Source organism: Benincasa hispida, chromosome 1 (assembly GCF_027475165.1).
Source record: "Benincasa hispida cultivar pf3 chromosome 1, pf3_genome.v1.1, whole genome shotgun sequence".
NCBI classification, from domain to species: domain Eukaryota; kingdom Viridiplantae; phylum Streptophyta; class Magnoliopsida; order Cucurbitales; family Cucurbitaceae; genus Benincasa; species Benincasa hispida.
Window position 1 is genome coordinate 59,964,819 of NC_143478.1, and position 17,387 is coordinate 59,982,205.

A 17,387-nucleotide genomic window follows, 5' to 3' on the forward strand; every position below is an offset into this window, starting at 1 on the left:
ATAGGAAATCTCCGAATACACGAGAAATGGGGGAGAGAGTGGGAAATTTTTTTTCTGTTTACAATTTGGGGTTAGGAAGGAAGAATATATTCCCCAACCCTGATCCCGTCCCATGTCTCTGTCCCGTTCCGACTTTTGATATGAATTATATATATATGTATATATATGATTTTGTTAAGATAATTATGGAGGTTTTAATTATTGAAGTTTAAGATTTTATTACTTTAATTCCTTAGATGTTATAACATTTAAGATAAGAGGTTTTAATTGTTGAATTTTAATTTATAAAAATTATGAGAATTTAGTATTTTAATTATATTTTTTTAAATTGAATGTGTCTTGTTGTTTTTATTATGAAAATTGATAATATTTTATTTAAATGAAAGTTGTATGGGATATGTTTAAGAAAATATTAAAAATATATATTTAATTGAAATAAAAAAAATTGTTGAAAAATGATGATGAAAAAATTTTTGGAACCCAATCCTCGCGAAATCCTCGTAGGGAATCCTTGCCCCATTCCCACATGGGAAATTTATGGGGACGGGGAATGGAATTGAGGGCGAGGGCGAGGGCGAGGACGGGAGGGGGATTAGGCTCCGTTGTAAGTTTAAGGGTTGATTTTTAAAATATATAGAAGTTTAGGCTCCGTTTGATAATCATTTTGTTTTTTAAAATTAAGTCTATGAATATTAGATTCGCCTCCAAATTTATTCATTTGTTATCTACTTTTCACCAATAGTTTAAAAAACCAAGCCAAATTTTGAGAACTAAAAAAAGTAACTTTCAAAAAGTTGTGTTTTGTTTTTGGAATTTTACTAAGAATCCAACCATTGTGCTTAAGAAAAATGCAAGCTATTGTAAGAAATGTTGATAAAAAAAGACTTAATTTTAAAAAATAAAAATAAAAAATAAAATCATTATCAAACGAGAATTTAGTTTTTTATTTTTATTTTTGAAAATTAAACATATTTCATCTATATTTTTTACTATGATTTGCATATTTATTAAGTATAATGGTTAAATTATTAATGAAATTCTAAAATAAAAAAACAAAATTTTGAAAGCTATTTTGTACCGTTCTCAAAATTTAACTTATTTTTTTAAATAGTTAGTAAAAAAATAGAAATAGTATTCATAGACTTATTTTAAAAAACGAATAAAAAAAAATATCAAATCTAGTCTTTATAATAAAAAAATTTGAGAGTATAACCGAGTTATATCGTCGTTTAAAAAGTGTATGAGTAAGAAAGAAAAAAAGAAAAGAAAAAAAAGCGTAGCTTATCTCTATGAGTGAAGATTTGGGCGCAAAGTTTGAGAGAAAGAAAAGGATGAGGTGAGCGTGTGAGAGGGCACGAGGGAGTGAGTCAGTTTCCCTCCCAAAAGGAATAATTAAAGAAAATGAGGAAAAACCGTCGTGCCGATTCTTACAACCGTCAATACAGTGCCACGTAAAACGACCCCAAAAAACTCGCACTCCGATGTCTAAGCCTTCCCAAAAAAAAAAAAAAAAAAAAAAAAAAAAAAGGAGAGAAAAAGTAGAGGAGAGGAGGGGAGAAGGAGAGTACCCATACGTTTTACATAATTCATAAACAACAAAGCTTGAAATCTCCTCCGCCCTTCCGCCGCCGTGACTGATCAGATCCGCTTCTTCCGGTTGCACCTATATATATATATATATATATATATATATATATATATATATATAAATACACAGAGTTTAGTTTTTGTTTCTGTGTTAATTCCCTCCCCTCTCCCTGTGTTAATTCATAACAAGCAAATGGAACAGAAGGGCCTGTTGCTGTCGGCGTTGAGTGTAGGGGTGGGAGTAGGGGTGGGGCTTGGATTAGCCACCGGACAAAGCGTCAACAAATGGTCCTCCTCCTCCTCTAATTCTTTCAACCAAATCACCGCCGATAAATTGGAACAAGAAATGCTTAAACACATTGTCGATGGCCGTGAAAGCAAAGTCACTTTTCATGATTTCCCTTATTATCTCAGGTTTACCTCTTTCTCACTATCTTCTCTTCTTTTCTTCTTTTCTTCTTCTTCTTATTATTATGTATATGTTTTATTATTAACATGTTTTCGAAGTGATTCTTAAAAATACTTTCACCATGTTTTCAATCTCTCAAGTGATTAAAAACATCACTCGCAAACAAACTTGTTCTCGAAATTCTTTTATTTTAATTTCGAATCTTCCAATACTACAACTTCTACGTTTCAATATTTTCTTTTGGTACGGATCTATTAGAATGTTTGGCAAAATTGGAGCCTAATACAAAGAAATTAGGACCTGACCGTATATATGAAAACGAGTAATTTTTAAACAAATGAAAATCATCTCCATAATTTATCGATTTTACGCATCAACTTTTTTTTCCTCATTAATTGTCAGCATAATTTCCTCCTCATTTTCTTTTTATCTTTTATTTATTTTTTTAAAAAAAAAGAAAAAAAAAAATCTTTTCTAGCAAATCTCATAGTTCTTGAATAAATTGAAAGCGATGTTTTCATGTATAACAAAATGAACTAAAAAATATTTTTCGCAGATGTGTATTTTTTTTTTTTTTTTTTTTTAATGAATGAGAATTATTTATTTGTTTATTTTATTTGTGTGTGGATAATTTTAATTTTTGGAAATTGTTATGAACAGTGAACAGACACGAGTTCTATTGACAAGTGCTGCATATGTGCATTTAAAACATGCTGAAGTTTCTAAGTTCACTCGAAACCTTTCTCCTGCAAGTCGAGCCATCTTACTCTCTGGACCTGCTGGTCTGATTCTTCTTAAATACTGTTACAGATTTTTTTTAAAAAAAATTGAGCAATTCTTAGATGCACCCCACTCGAATTATACACAGCCGACATGGAAAAAGAAAATTAAAGATAATTATGTGCAATATATAAAGATGAATGTAGCTTAAGATGCACCTAACTATTTGTTTATGAAAAGTTTCCAATCAATTCATTTGTTTCTGTTTATTTTTGCTCTTCTTGAAGAACTCTACCAACAAATGCTTGCCAAGGCATTGGCTCACTACTTTGAGGCCAAACTGTTGCTTTTAGATATAACTGACTTTTCCCTAAAGGTGAAATTTCATAATTTTCATCCTAAGTTTTGCTCTTTTGCGGGTTTTTCTTTTTTAAAATTATTATTAACTAAATTTTTGTGTAATTTCAGATTCAGAGCAAATATGGTACTTCAGTCAAGGAATCTGTAAGAGGCTTTCCTAAATTTAAAATTAAAAAGATGTGATTTTTTCCTAGTTTGGTGTTTTTTAATGCAATGAAATTTCTGATCCTTTATATTTTTTGAAGAGTTTTAAAAGGTCTACTTCAGAGTCAACACTGGAGAGATTGTCTGGCTTATTCGGATCATTTTCAATCCTTCCACCCAGGGAAGAACAAAAAACAGGTTGGTTTTTGAGCCTAGATTTAATTTAGATTAGAAAAGTAAATGTTTCCGATTAATTCTCGGTATGTAGTGAAGTTCTCTAGCTTATAAATCGGCCATATCGGTCACATGACGTGATTTGACTTTAGTAACATTTTTCTCTTTTGTATTTGACATGGTGTTTTATCTCCATTTTCCCGATCTTGTGCTAATCAACGCACGTTCGTGCATACCGTTGCAGGTTCATTGCGAAGGCAACATAGTGGTTTGGAACTTGCATCGTGGTATGATATACGCCTATTTACCCTTTCGTTGAGTCTACATTTTGTCATTAATAAGAGAATGGATGAGATGAAATCTACAAACATTCAAGAGTATACGTTCATGTTCATTTGTGGATGCAACATAAAATATTATTTGTTACAGAAGAAGGGATCTCTTGTGATATATCTTGCTTCAACTTTTGTAGGGGAAAGGAAGGATCTTCCAGGCTTCCAAAACTTAGAAGAAATGCCTCTGCTGCGGCTAACATTAATAACCTTGCTTCGCAATGCAATGCTGACAAATCAGGTCCACCGTTCAAATCTACATATTAGTGATTGCCGAACTTAAACGACTCAAACGAGTCTATGAATACTTGCCCCTTGATTTCTAAATTTCCTTAACTTTGTTTCTTTATCATGTATATGTAACTCGTTGGTTGCCGAAGATGCTTTTTGTGCCGAATTATCTAATTAATTTAAGTTTTATTGTTTGTAGCTTCCCTTAAGCACATGAGTAGCTGGGCTTTTGAGGAGAAACTTCTTATACAGTCTCTGTATAAGGTAACAATGAGTTGCATTATTCTTGATTGATTGAATTGAGGTTTTTATAAGGTCTTCTGTAAGAACTTAAGTTATTTTATTTGTTTTCAGGTTCTTCTATATGTGTCGAAAGCAAGTCCCATTGTTTTATATCTTCGTGACGTAGATAGGTTTTTGTCCAAGTCAAATAGGGTGTATACCTTGTTCCAGAAAATGTTACAAAAACTGTCTGGATCAATTTTGATTCTTGGTTCGCGTACTATCGATCCAAGCAATGATTATATGGAGGTGGATGAGAGGCTCTCTGCCATTTTTCCTTATAATATCGAGATCAGGCCACCCGAAGATGAATCTCATCATGTCAGTTGGAAGTCTCAATTGGAAGAGGATATGAAGAAGATCAAGGTTCAAGATAACCGAAACCATATCATGGAAGTTCTTTCAGCGAATGATCTTGATTGTGATGATCTAGACTCGATCTGTGTTGCTGATACCTTGGTTCTCAGTAACTACATAGAAGAGATTGTGGTGTCTGCAATTTCTTATCATCTAATGAACAACAAGGATCCCGAATACAGAAACGGGAAACTGATCATTTCGAGCAAGAGGTAAGATCCATCCTTTGTGTTTGAGTTCTCGTTGTTAACAATTATTCATAGTTTTCGCTATGGAGCAGTTTGTCCCATGGACTGAGCATATTCCAGGCAGGAAAATCCACGAGCAAAAATACTGTACAGCTTGAAGCACAAGCCGAAGCTTCAAAGGTTCATTATTTTAGTTTGACCATTTTATTATGACCTCGACGATGGTGGAAAAAGATTATTGAGTGCTTTAATTTGTTATCTGTAGGACTCGGGAGCAGTGAAATCCGAAGCAAAATCTGATACCGCAGCTGCTGAAAACAGAAGTGAAACAGTACCTGCTGCAGTGGCGAAAACTGATGGAGAAACTGCTGCTCCAGCTGCAAAAGCCCCAGTAGGTCTCTTCTTTTAATCCTTCTACTGGCTCCATGAATGACATTACTGATGTTTTTATTATGATCAAATGTCACATAGGAAGTTCCACCAGATAATGAGTTTGAGAAACGCATTAGGCCGGAGGTCATACCGGCGAATGAGATTGGTGTTACATTTTCTGATATTGGTGCCATGGAGGAGGTTAAAGATTCTCTTCAGGAACTCGTAATGCTTCCTCTTCGAAGGCCGGATTTATTTCTTGGAGGGCTTTTGAAGCCTTGCAGAGGTATATTGTTGTTTGGACCTCCTGGAACTGGAAAGACTATGTTAGCTAAGGCCATAGCAAAAGAAGCTGGAGCAAGCTTCATTAATGTATCGATGTCTACCATAACTTCCAAATGGTTTGGTGAAGACGAGAAGAATGTTCGAGCTTTATTCACATTGGCGGCCAAAGTCTCTCCCACCATTATTTTTGTTGACGAGGTAGATAGTATGCTTGGGCAGCGAACAAGAGTTGGTGAGCACGAGGCAATGAGGAAGATAAAGAATGAGTTCATGACTCATTGGGATGGACTCTTGACAAAGCCAGGGGAGCGTGTACTAGTTCTTGCAGCAACGAACAGGCCATTTGACCTCGATGAAGCCATCATACGGCGTTTTGAGAGAAGGTATCTGTTCTTATGATTTGACATTATCTAACTGCACTCACAAATAATGTTCAATGCATACCTCTATGCATATCCCTGGCTGTCCTAACTGTTTAGAGGATTTTTGGATCAACCTTAGTTTACTTGTAAAGAAAACCAAACTTCTATGAACAGAATATTGGTGGGGTTACCAACAGCAGACAATAGAGAAATGATATTGACAACTCTCTTGGGGAAAGAAAAGGTGGAAGAAGGGCTAGACATGAAGGAGCTGGCCACAATGACAGAAGGATATAGTGGAAGTGATCTCAAGGTTTGCTTTCATAAGTACTAATCATTCAGTTTTGGACCTTCGAATTCTTAATAATTTCTTGATTTATACGTAACATTTGAAACTAGAACTTCTGCATGACGGCTGCGTATCGACCTGTTCGGGAACTAATACAACAAGAAAGACAAAAGGATATGGTAAGTATGAGGGAATCAGTCGAGGCATATTTCAATCTCCCTTGATTTTCTTTGCATTCAAGTAAAGATACAGGAAAAACCCTATTTTCTGTCGTCTCTTTTACTTCGTTTCATTATTCATTTTCTTGCTTTGAAGGAGAAAAAACGAAGAGCTACCGAAGGACAGAATAAAGCAGGGGATGGAACTGGAGAAAGCAAAGAAGAAAGAGTAATCACCCTCAGGGCACTAAATATGAAGGATTTCAAACTAGCAAAGAATCAGGTAAATACAACACATCTCCTTGTTTTACATTAAATCTCTTCTCAAATCCGCCAAAATCTCTTATCTTTGCTTCCACATTTTTTGAGTACCTTTTATGTGATGCCCACGAGTCCATGTACAACTACCTTCATTTGAGTACTGCACCCATGCCTTCTTTTTCAAAATCGACATTTCTCGTTTGTTTGTCCAAGCTTCTTAGCCAGACCAGACCAGACCAATTTGTCGATAATTCATATACACTCGTGATGTCGGGGTGAGTTTGACTAAAAAATGATCATGAAGTACCAATCCTTTTGCACTAGTACTATTCCATTCCAATTTGCACAAGGTGCCGAAAAACAACCTTCAAATTCACGAAAAGACAATTGTTACGAGATGGTTCAACTTGTTGGTTTGCAGGTTGCAGCAAGTTTTGCAGCAGAAGGAGCAATGATGAGTGAATTGAAGCAATGGAATGAATTATATGGGGAAGGAGGATCTAGAAAGAAGCAACAGTTGACATATTTCCTGTGAGCTTAGGCCATGGATCATAAGTTACAATATGGCTATAATTTTCAATTGATCAAGAAGCACATCAAGATTTTCTTGTAAGTTTTTTAGGGCTCTCTTCTTTTTGCCATGTGAGGAAGCTGTGTTTGTGTAAATATGAGGTAAGTGTTTGTATGAATGTTTGAAAGTTTGATTTGTTCCATTTCTGTATGGCTGTTGTGAGGGATTACATTACATTACTTAGGCAGCTAGTTTCTTTGAATGGGCTGGTGCTGGTCTGACAGCAAAAGAAGCCTATTTTTTCTTTTTCATTTTGAGTTCATCTTTCTATATTTTGTATCAATTTGTTTCTCTACTTCTTTGTGTCATCCATTTTCTTTTGGTTTGTTTACATAGATTCAAAATTTCAGTAACTCGATATTCTTTTTTAGGACAATAGGGGTGGAGGATTTGTATCATGAACTTTCCAATCGTTATTCACTAGCACATATTGCCTATTAATTGTATCATGAACTTCCCAATCGTTATTCACTAGCACATATTGCCTATTAATTGAACTATGCTCGTTTTGACAACTCGTACATTATATATACCGTGAAAATAATATAAAAGAAAAATGACGTTGAATTATAGGTTAAAGGATAAAAATAGCATAGTGGATGGTGTGATATTTTGCTACCATATTTGTTGAGTACTGCAAGATTGGTGACTTTTGAAATTGTAATTTGGATAGACAACCATAGCAACTATATAATTGTAGAATATTAGGGTGTGTTAGGACTACATTTTTAAATATTTAATTTAAAAAAGAAGTCATTTTAGAAAAAAAAATGGAGTGTGATAAGCCCTTAAAATAATTTTTAAATAGTATTTTCAATAATTTTGGTCAAAATATAGTTTTTTTAAAAAATATTTTTTTTTTATCCAGTCAATTCAAATGGATTCTTTTTCTATTCCGTAATAATCACCAGAAGAGTATTGTAAAAGAAAAGTTATAAGGAGCATCTTAATAAGTAACTTTTAAAAATAAGTTCAAAAGTACATTTATAGTATTTCGTTTAAAAAACATCAAAAATATATTTATAGTATTTCGTTTAAAAAGTATCACTGTACTTTTAAAAGTTTCAAAAATACCTTTAAAGTTAAAAAAAAAAAAAAAAAGTTTAAAAGTACTCTTATTCTAATTTTTTTCTACAAATGTTCCTGCTACCAGTATAGTAGTTAATTTGTTTGAGATTTTATTGAGTTTGAAAAGAAAAAATTTTAAAATAAATTAAATAGATAATCTTCATTTTTTTTTATAGATATTCTATTTTTCTTCTTACACAAAATTTTCTAGGCCAAAATAAAAACTAGGACTTTAAAAAACATAAAATCTCACAATATTTCAAAAATCAACCTCTCCTTTAAAAACATATCAAAACGATAAATAATCAAATAATAAAATTGAATTTGGTTATTAACACACTTTCAACTACTAACGTATAGTTTTGTTAAAAAAAAATTGAGTCCTAAAATTCCTTGATACTTTAATTATTCTCTTTCTTCTTGTTATGGTCCATATACCTTAACTGAAGTGAGAAGTTTTATTTATTTAATTTTTTAAAATAATCAAATGTCAAACCGTTAACAACCATGGGAGTAAGAGGGTTATAAAGTAGAGAGAAGAACAAATAGGGAAAATAGAGAAATAAGATGATGTAACGGTTTCTATTCATATATTAACAATAAGGGTATTTTTTAAAATTCTTTTAAAGTTTAAGAGATTTTTTAAACTTTTAAAAGTTTAAGGATACTTTTGACACAAAAGACGGTTTCGATTCAGAACTAATAGTAAGGTTATTTTTTAACTCATTTTGGAAGATTAAAGATATTTTTTTAATTCATTATAAAAGTTTAAGGGTATTTTTGACGTAAAATATAAAATAGAAGAGTATTTTATATAATTTAATTTAAATCTGAGTTAGGCTGAAAAATAATATAATTTTATTTATTTATTTAGTACACTAAAGATGGAAAGATCTAATGTATAGACTTCGTAATAATTAATATAATGTTTGCTTTGGTTATTAATTATTTTTATTGCATTGGGTTTAATTAAGGATTTTTTTGAAGTCTATGAATTAAAATAAAAAAGGATTTTAAAGAACCCCACTTATTGTTGCAATATAACAAGGGAAATGTTTGATTAAATCTCCAAATGAGACAAAAGGAGTTCAAAAAAGTTAAAAAGAATGATAAAGTAAACACTAAAACTAAAGGCATAATATATATTCATAATAAAAGGAAGAAAATTTGTCATTCCCACAAAAAATGCCAAAATTTGTGATTACCATCATCATTTTGTCTCTATTGTTAAAAATTGTGGCTCCATGGGCCCACTAAAAATTAAAGCATCTTTTCTAGAAACTTAAATAATCATATATAACTATTAAGAAAACCGCACTTGTGCATTGCACATTTTATTCGGCTAACATTTCGTTGGGTAATCATTTAATGTTTAATTTTTAAAAGTTAAATTTATAAATACTCCTTCTAGTTTTAGATTTTTTTTTTCATTTGTTGTCTACTTCATTCTCATATTTTCAAACACTAAACTAAATTTTGAAAAAAAAAAAAGTTTCTAAAAATTTGTTTTTTTTTTGGAATTTGACTAAGAATTTAATTATTATACTTAAGATGCTTTTAGTTTTTGAAAATTAAACATACAAACACTTTTTCTACTTATAAATTTCTTGCATCAGTATCTCACTTTTACCAATATTTTCAAAAATGAAGTCTAATTTTAATAAAAATAGTTTTTAATTTTTTTTAAAAAAATTCAACCCTCGTACTTAATAAATATGCAAAAAATAGTAAGAAATTGAAAGGAATGATAATCATTTCGTTTTTTGTTTTTAATTTTCGAAAATTAAGTCTATTTTTTCTTCATTTTTTACAATGATTTGCATTTTTCTTGAGTATAATGGTTGACTTCTTAGTGAAATTCCAAAAACAAAAACAAGTTTTTAAAAGCTAATTTTTCAAAATTTCAAATTTTGGCTTGTTTTTTAAACCATTGGTAAAAAGTAGATAACAAAGGAATAAATTGGAGGCGGAAATAGTGTCTATAAACTTAATTAAAAAAAAAAACTAAAAATCAAACAGTTATCAAACGTGGCATTGATTTTCAAAATTAAAAAATAAAAAGCCAAATAATTACTAAACATATCCTAGATTATTATTTTATGTAAGTTTTTATTGAATTGTTTAGGCTATGTTTGATAATCATTTAGGTCATGTTTGATGATCATTTGGATTTCATATAGTAGTTATTTTGTTTATGATTTTCTACTTTTTAAAATTGTGCTTATTTTCTCACAATTTCTTCTTCATGATTTTCATATTTCCTATATGAGCATTTGATTTCTTAGTCAATTTCTAAAAATGAAAACAAGACTGAATGTAGAAAACTAACATTTGAAACCAATAGATGGAAGTGATATGTATAGGCTTAATTTTCAAAAGATAAAAAACAAAAAGAATCAAATGTTTACAAAACATAGCCTTGATTTTTTGTTTTTGAATTTCGAAATATAAGCTTCTAAACTCTACTTTTACCTCTAAATTTCTATGTTATATCGTTTACTTTTAAACATTAATGTTTCAAAAAACCAAACTAAAATTTAAAAATTTAAAAGAAAAAAATTGAAAACATGTTTTTTTGTTTTTAGATTTTGACTAACCATTCAAATGTTTCTAAAAAGAAAGTGAAAATCATGGTAAGAAAATTGAAAGAAAACAAGTGAAAATTAAAAAATAATAATAATAAAATTAAAAACAAAATAGCTACCAAATAGACTTCAGTTTTTGGTGTTTGAAAAGCTTATAAATGCTACTTTCACATGTAAATTTCTTTACTTTGTTGTCTACTTCAACAAACGTTTATCAAAAGCTTATTAATTGCTTCTAAAAGATAAAAATTGACAAAAAAAAAAAAAAAATCAAGTGTTTGAAAACTATGGTATGAAGTTTAAGAAAAAACAATTATAATTATTATCAAACGAGACCTTACTATTAGTTTTATTACTACGTAGATCTCCCTACCTGTTTTGATTCATTTTGATTGCTATACTTTAAACTTTTGATAATTTTAATCTTTATACTATTAAATAATGACCCTTTTGATTCTCGTTTGCAATGTTTTAACAATACCATAGGAAAACCTCTAATACGAATTAATAAATTTAATGATTGAAATGTTAGGCTAGATTTAAAGGGAAAAAAGGGGGAATAAACCAAAATAGTCATTTTTTTAAAATTAAAAATACCAAAATGTACAAACTAAAAATAACTAAAATTATATAGATTATAATAAATCAAAAGAAATTAAATCAACTAACGTAGTATTTAAGGAAGCATTTAGGACGTTGAATTAGTTATTATAGATAGTGGTTATTATAGTCATAATGTTATAATTGTCTAAAAGTTATAAAAGTCTATGTTTGAGTATAGACTATTTAACTCTGAGTTATAATAGTCTATGTTTGGGGAAACTATTTTAGTCTGGATAGAAAATAGTAAATATTATAACAAAGAGGAATTTGAAATAGCAGTAATATAGTTAATGGTAGGTTATAATAGTTTACAACACCAAATATTATAATTTGAGTCTCAAACATGGAGTGGTAGGGTTGACAACGGGGCCAGGGCGAAGGGAGGCCTCAAACATGTGAGTATTATTCCTATATTTAAAATATAATTAACAAATAATGTCACAAAAAAATAAGTAAACAACAAGCTTTAAAAAGTGTCATAAAAAAACAATGTTAATCACTAAGTATACCTCATTCACCACTCCATCTTCATCAAAGTCGTCTGCATCTTCTAAAACAGTTGCTAAATGTTTAACCATTTCTTTTCCGATGCTAGTACTTTATATTGTAACATATTTATAATGAAAAAAAAATATTTATTAATATATTAAACGTTAAAGAAAGATAACACAACATAAACAAACTAACATACCTGTCAAAACTTTAGTTGCAATCCAATTTTGAGTGTACATCAAAGCCTCTATTATCTTCGGACGAAGTTTTTTACGATATGGGCTCACAATCCTATTACAGGTACTAAAAGCAGACTTTAGTGTAAGACTAGATAACGGGATTATTAATATGTCTAGCAATTTCTTGTAAAATGGGATACTTTACCCCACCTTAATTTTCACCAACTTAGAATGTCAAAAATCAGATGATCGAGGTAAGACAGGTTCATCCCAATATGCATCAAACAGTTGCTTCTGATTCATATTATTGGAATTTGATACAAACAAGTCATAATCATTAAAATCATCAAATTATATATTCTGTGATGTTCCATTTAAATTTTTAGAGTGAGAACCATCACTTTCACTTTCATGCTTCAGCTGATATTCTTTTTCCAAATTTGAACAAATTTTTTAATCCTTTTCACCTCAAGAAAAAAAGTATCTCCACATATTATAGGGAAGTAAAACTCAATCAACTTCAATTTGTAACGTGGATTTAAAACTATAACTATGACGATTACCCCATAAATTTTTTCCAATATTCATCGAGCCTTGAATCATATTTGAAGCCATGTCTCTTATCTCTTGAAAGCTAGAATTCGTCCACTCATAAGTGACCAATTTCAATTTACAAATTTTTGGAGAAAAAAAGATTAGCAGCAGGATTTTTTATCCAGAAAATAAAACTATCATGTGATGAAATATTTTCAGTTTCTCACATATCTCTTTTGCTAATACCCAATCTTGATCCAAAGACAAACTTTTGTTCTTTGGTTCTTATTGTTTTAATTGATAAAAAAACAGACTTGTACTTGGAATTGGACATTGAACTAGACTTGGAGAATTTGGGGTTGGATTTGGACTAGGACTTGGAATTTGACTTGAAATTAAATTTAGAAAATCTTTATTTGTAGAAGGTGATGAAGACATTATTTTTTGGAACTTAGCAAATATTTAATTAAAAAAAAAAACCTCTTTAGACTTAGACTTAATTTTCAAAAACTAAAAACAAAAAACAATCGTTTTTACTTATTCTAGCATTCAAAATCTAGCTAATGAACTCTTTGGCCAATCTAAACTCAATTTTGAAATGAAAAATAACCAATTTTATTTATAGTATTGGATTAAGAATTCATATTAATCAAACAAACACCACTAATGTAAGAAATTTAAAAGCACAAATGCAAAAAGTTTAATATTTATATAAATATCAACAGTAAAGCACAATAATTTTAACAGACACAAAAAGTTCAACATTTAAATAAATTCCAACAGCAAAACGTAATAATTTTAATAGTAAAGCACAATAATTTTAACAAACATAAAGAGGATCTGAAAAATTTTGAATTTAACAAATATTTTAACAAACATATAATTTCAGCAAACAAAGATCGACGGTCGGATCTGGTTAAAAAAAATATAGTTCGTAACTTACAGTGATTTGAACGGCAGACGTGAGGGATAGGGCCGACGACAGCTTGAACGAGAATTGAAGGAGATGGACAGAGGGCTTGGGAGTTGGGCTTATACTTAAGTATCAGTTGGGACTTGGGAGTTGGGCTACCATGCCAATTATATTATATATTTAAAAAATATAAAACTATTTAATTGGGGTCGGGGATATCGTCCCCATCCCTAGACGAGGACTTGAATACATTCCTCGATTTGACCTCATACCTTGGTCAAATCGGAGATTTACCAACCCGTCGGGGTCCTGCACCCACGAATTTTTTTGCCAACCGTATGGAATGGGCTATATATCGACTTTAAGTTAGTGCTCCAAATACCCTTTATCCTTTATTGTAAGAGTAATATTTGGGTGTATCACAAGATACACCTATCCCTATGTATCCTCTCTCATCACCTATATCGAAAAGAAATTAAAATAATTTTTTTTAAAAAATAAAGAAAATCATATGACAAATTATGATTAAACAATTTGGTAAGGTATAAAAACAATTTATTATATATATATTTTATTATAATGTACACTGGATGGGAGTGCGATCACCAAACAGTGCCAATGAGTTTACCATATCACTCCATTTTAATTGGACTGAGCGAATAATATTTAAGAATATCTTACAAAAGCAAAATTTTTAAAAACGTTATTGAATGACTCAAATTTAACCTTAGTTCTTTGCTTTGGAAAAAAATAATAAAACGATGATATTGTTATTTAAGAGGCCATAAAAAGTAGTAAACTGAAGGGGAAAAAACCCTTCATACCATGTATTTACAAATAATAATAATAATAATAATTAAAATAAATAATAAAATCTCGTTGGTCCTTAGATTTTTTTTTGTCTAATTTTTATTTGATGTTTGCATTTTGAAACGTTACACTTTTAATAATAAGTTTTGAGTTTAACTTCAATTTAATTAAACCTTATCGTTTGAAAAAAAAAAAAACTTGCGATCTTTCTTTTGAGGTTTGATTTTATTTTCAATTTAATTTATAAATTCAAGATTAACATTTATAACGTTGATTTGGTACTCAATACACACTTTCGGTCTTAAATATTAATATTGTCTATTAATTATTCTAAAAGAATTATAAATAATTAGGTTTCACTATTTTTCATCACTATTAAATTAATTTTAAAATTTCAATTCATACTTTTTTAAAATTAATTAATAGACATTAAAGCCGAAAATGAAAGTGAGTATTTAGTTAAAAAAAAAAAAAAAAAGGTTAATGTGAATTTTGAAACCTAGAGACCAAATTAGCCCTAAACTCAAGCCTCAATGTTAAAATTGTAATATTTGAAACTTAAAAGACTAAACTAAAATCAAACTCAAAACTTGGAGACTAAAAGTTTTAACATTTTGAAATCTACGAACTAAATAGAAGCTAGATTTAAAATTTATGAAAGAAAAACCTATGAACAAAAATATTGTATTTTTTTTTTCTTATATATATTTTTTCCCTTCTCTATAAGTGAAAATTTGAACCTCTTTCATTTTGATATAAGTTATAATACTGTTACAAGTTAAGTTATCATATTACATCCTTGAACTAACATTGTTTTAGAAAAGGGGGGACATCTTGAATATGAAAATTAATATAGGTTTATTACAAATATCATAAAAATAGATACCCAATGCTTGATATCCTAAAAGTCATGTGTCATTTTTCATATTGTTCATGTGCTGTGTAATAATTCATGTTTGGTGTCTATGTAAGTCTACATCCTACTTCCCACTTCATTTATAAATAATGCCATTTGGTAGATCAATATAATGTATATTGGTGAGAAATCTACTTAAAAAATCCATTAATTTTTATTTTATCCAATTTTATAATTGATATTTTATTTTATATTTATTATTATTATTATATAAATATATTATTATATTACATTTTCTCCATATCCATGTTCTCGTCATGCTCCTCGATTTCATAACACGTTATCAGAACGAGCTCCTATCATTTTCTTCGCTAAAGGTAGGTCCTAAAGATATATCAATTTTTTTCTCTTCGTTATAATTAATAAATTTAATGTTATTTTGCATATTCAATATCTATTAAATTTCTAATATAAGTACAATATTTTATGATAGTGCTACCATGACAAATCTCACAAAATTAGAATTTGTCGTCTTTGATATTAATAGCAATAATTATTTATCATGGGTACTTGATGCCGAAATCCATTTGGATGTTATGAATCTTAGGAAGATTATTAAAGAAGGAAATACGATATCTAGTCCATACAAAGCAAAAACTATGATTTTCCTTCGTCATCATCTCCACGAGGGATTGAAAATGAAGTATCTTACAATAAAATATCTTCGTATCTTGTGAAAAATTTGAAAGAGAGATATGATCATAAAAAAATAGTTATTCTTCTTAAAGTTCATTATGAGTGAATGTACTTGAGGCTACAAGATTTCAAATCAGTAAGTGATTACAACTCCCCATTATTTAAAATCAGTACGAAATTACTATTATGCAGAGAGAAAATTACTGATGTTGATATGTTAGAGAAGACATTTTCTGCATTTCATGTCTCAAATATGCTTTTACAGCAGCAATATCGAGAGAAAAGTTTTAAACAATATTCTGAACTAATTTTATATCTTCTCGTGATTGAATAAAATAACGAGTTATTGATGAAGAACCACAAATCTCGACCAACTGGAACAACACCATTCCCTAAAGTAAATGTTGTGAATGTTAATAATAGTGGTCGAGGTCGTGGTCATAGTCGAGGTCATGACGGTGGTCGAGGAAGAAATTATTATTATTTTCGTGGTGGTCATTCTAATCATTTAAATTTCAAAAGAACTACACAAAATGATGATCACAAAGGAAAAGCTCCACAAGATAAAAACTCGAATAATGTTGAAAATATATGTTTCCGATACAGAATGACTGAGTAGTGGTCACGTACCTATCGTACGTCAAAACACTTAGTTGACCTCTATCAAGCCTTCTGAAGGAAAAAGAGAAAAATGTATAAAAAAAAATTAAAAAAAAATTGCATACCAGGATAATGACATATTTGACCCATCCCACATGACAAATTTGGATGTAGTGGACTTTTTTGAATCTCCTAAAAAGAAGATTGGCACAATTGGTGGAACATCAAGTGTTTCTTTTGACTTTGAGAATATCTAGACTCAATGTTGTTGTTTTCTTTTATCTATCTTCATGTTTTTTTAGTAACTTTTGTATATTTTAATTATTGTTTTTCTTATTTTAATTATTTTCTTTTAATTAAGAAACATGGATCATTTTCATATGTCGGGTGTTTCAAAATGAGTAAAGAAGATCTATGTATGGCAGATAATACAACTACACGAAGGATCTCTTAATGAAGAGCATCCATGAGCGCGTTCAGATGTTTTCGATTTCATTGTGATCGAAATACAACATATACATTCTAACAGATAGTTATGCAAATTAACACTAATTAAAGGCATGCTTCGAACAATAAAAAGACAAAGGAAAGAGTTCTCATACCAGTTGAAGACCCTCTTCAAACTTTGAACTCATAAGCAGCAGCAGAACCTCTACTCGCACTCTATCGCCCAGCAAACCAATCGGCTACAGTAGCACGATCGTCTACACGAACGACAGCAACACGAACAGTCACGAACAAGTGAACAGCGAGGACTACACCGTCAGTTGGAGCCCTTGGTATTCTCGGATTGAGAATCCAAAGTGTGGTATTTGGTGAATTTGGTAGAGGTCTAAGAAAAGATAAATCGTGTAGACGATAAGCAAGTGGGAGAGAAAGAGCTATCGTATAGTTGTATGCTTATCGTTTAGAAGAAGCTACATGATCGTGTAGGTTTTAGTAAGCGATCGTTTAATAAATGGTAGACGA

At 30.2% G+C, this 17,387-nt stretch overlaps 1 protein-coding gene across 1 annotated transcript; it reads left to right on the top strand.

The window, feature by feature from the left end:
- Positions 1-1,643: 1,643 nt before the first annotated feature.
- On the top strand, positions 1,644-7,390 carry DAA1 (P-loop containing nucleoside triphosphate hydrolases superfamily protein). Its single transcript, XM_039032311.2, has 16 exons — positions 1,644-2,001; positions 2,657-2,778; positions 3,004-3,092; positions 3,185-3,220; positions 3,322-3,418; positions 3,639-3,681; positions 3,867-3,967; positions 4,157-4,221; positions 4,312-4,808; positions 4,877-4,964; positions 5,050-5,175; positions 5,256-5,824; positions 5,978-6,116; positions 6,203-6,271; positions 6,408-6,533; positions 6,933-7,390. Exons 1-16 carry the CDS (start codon positions 1,781-1,783, stop codon positions 7,044-7,046), a joined length of 2,502 nt encoding a protein of 833 aa, XP_038888239.2. The 5' UTR covers positions 1,644-1,780; the 3' UTR covers positions 7,047-7,390.
- The last annotated feature ends 9,997 nt before the right edge of the window (positions 7,391-17,387 follow it).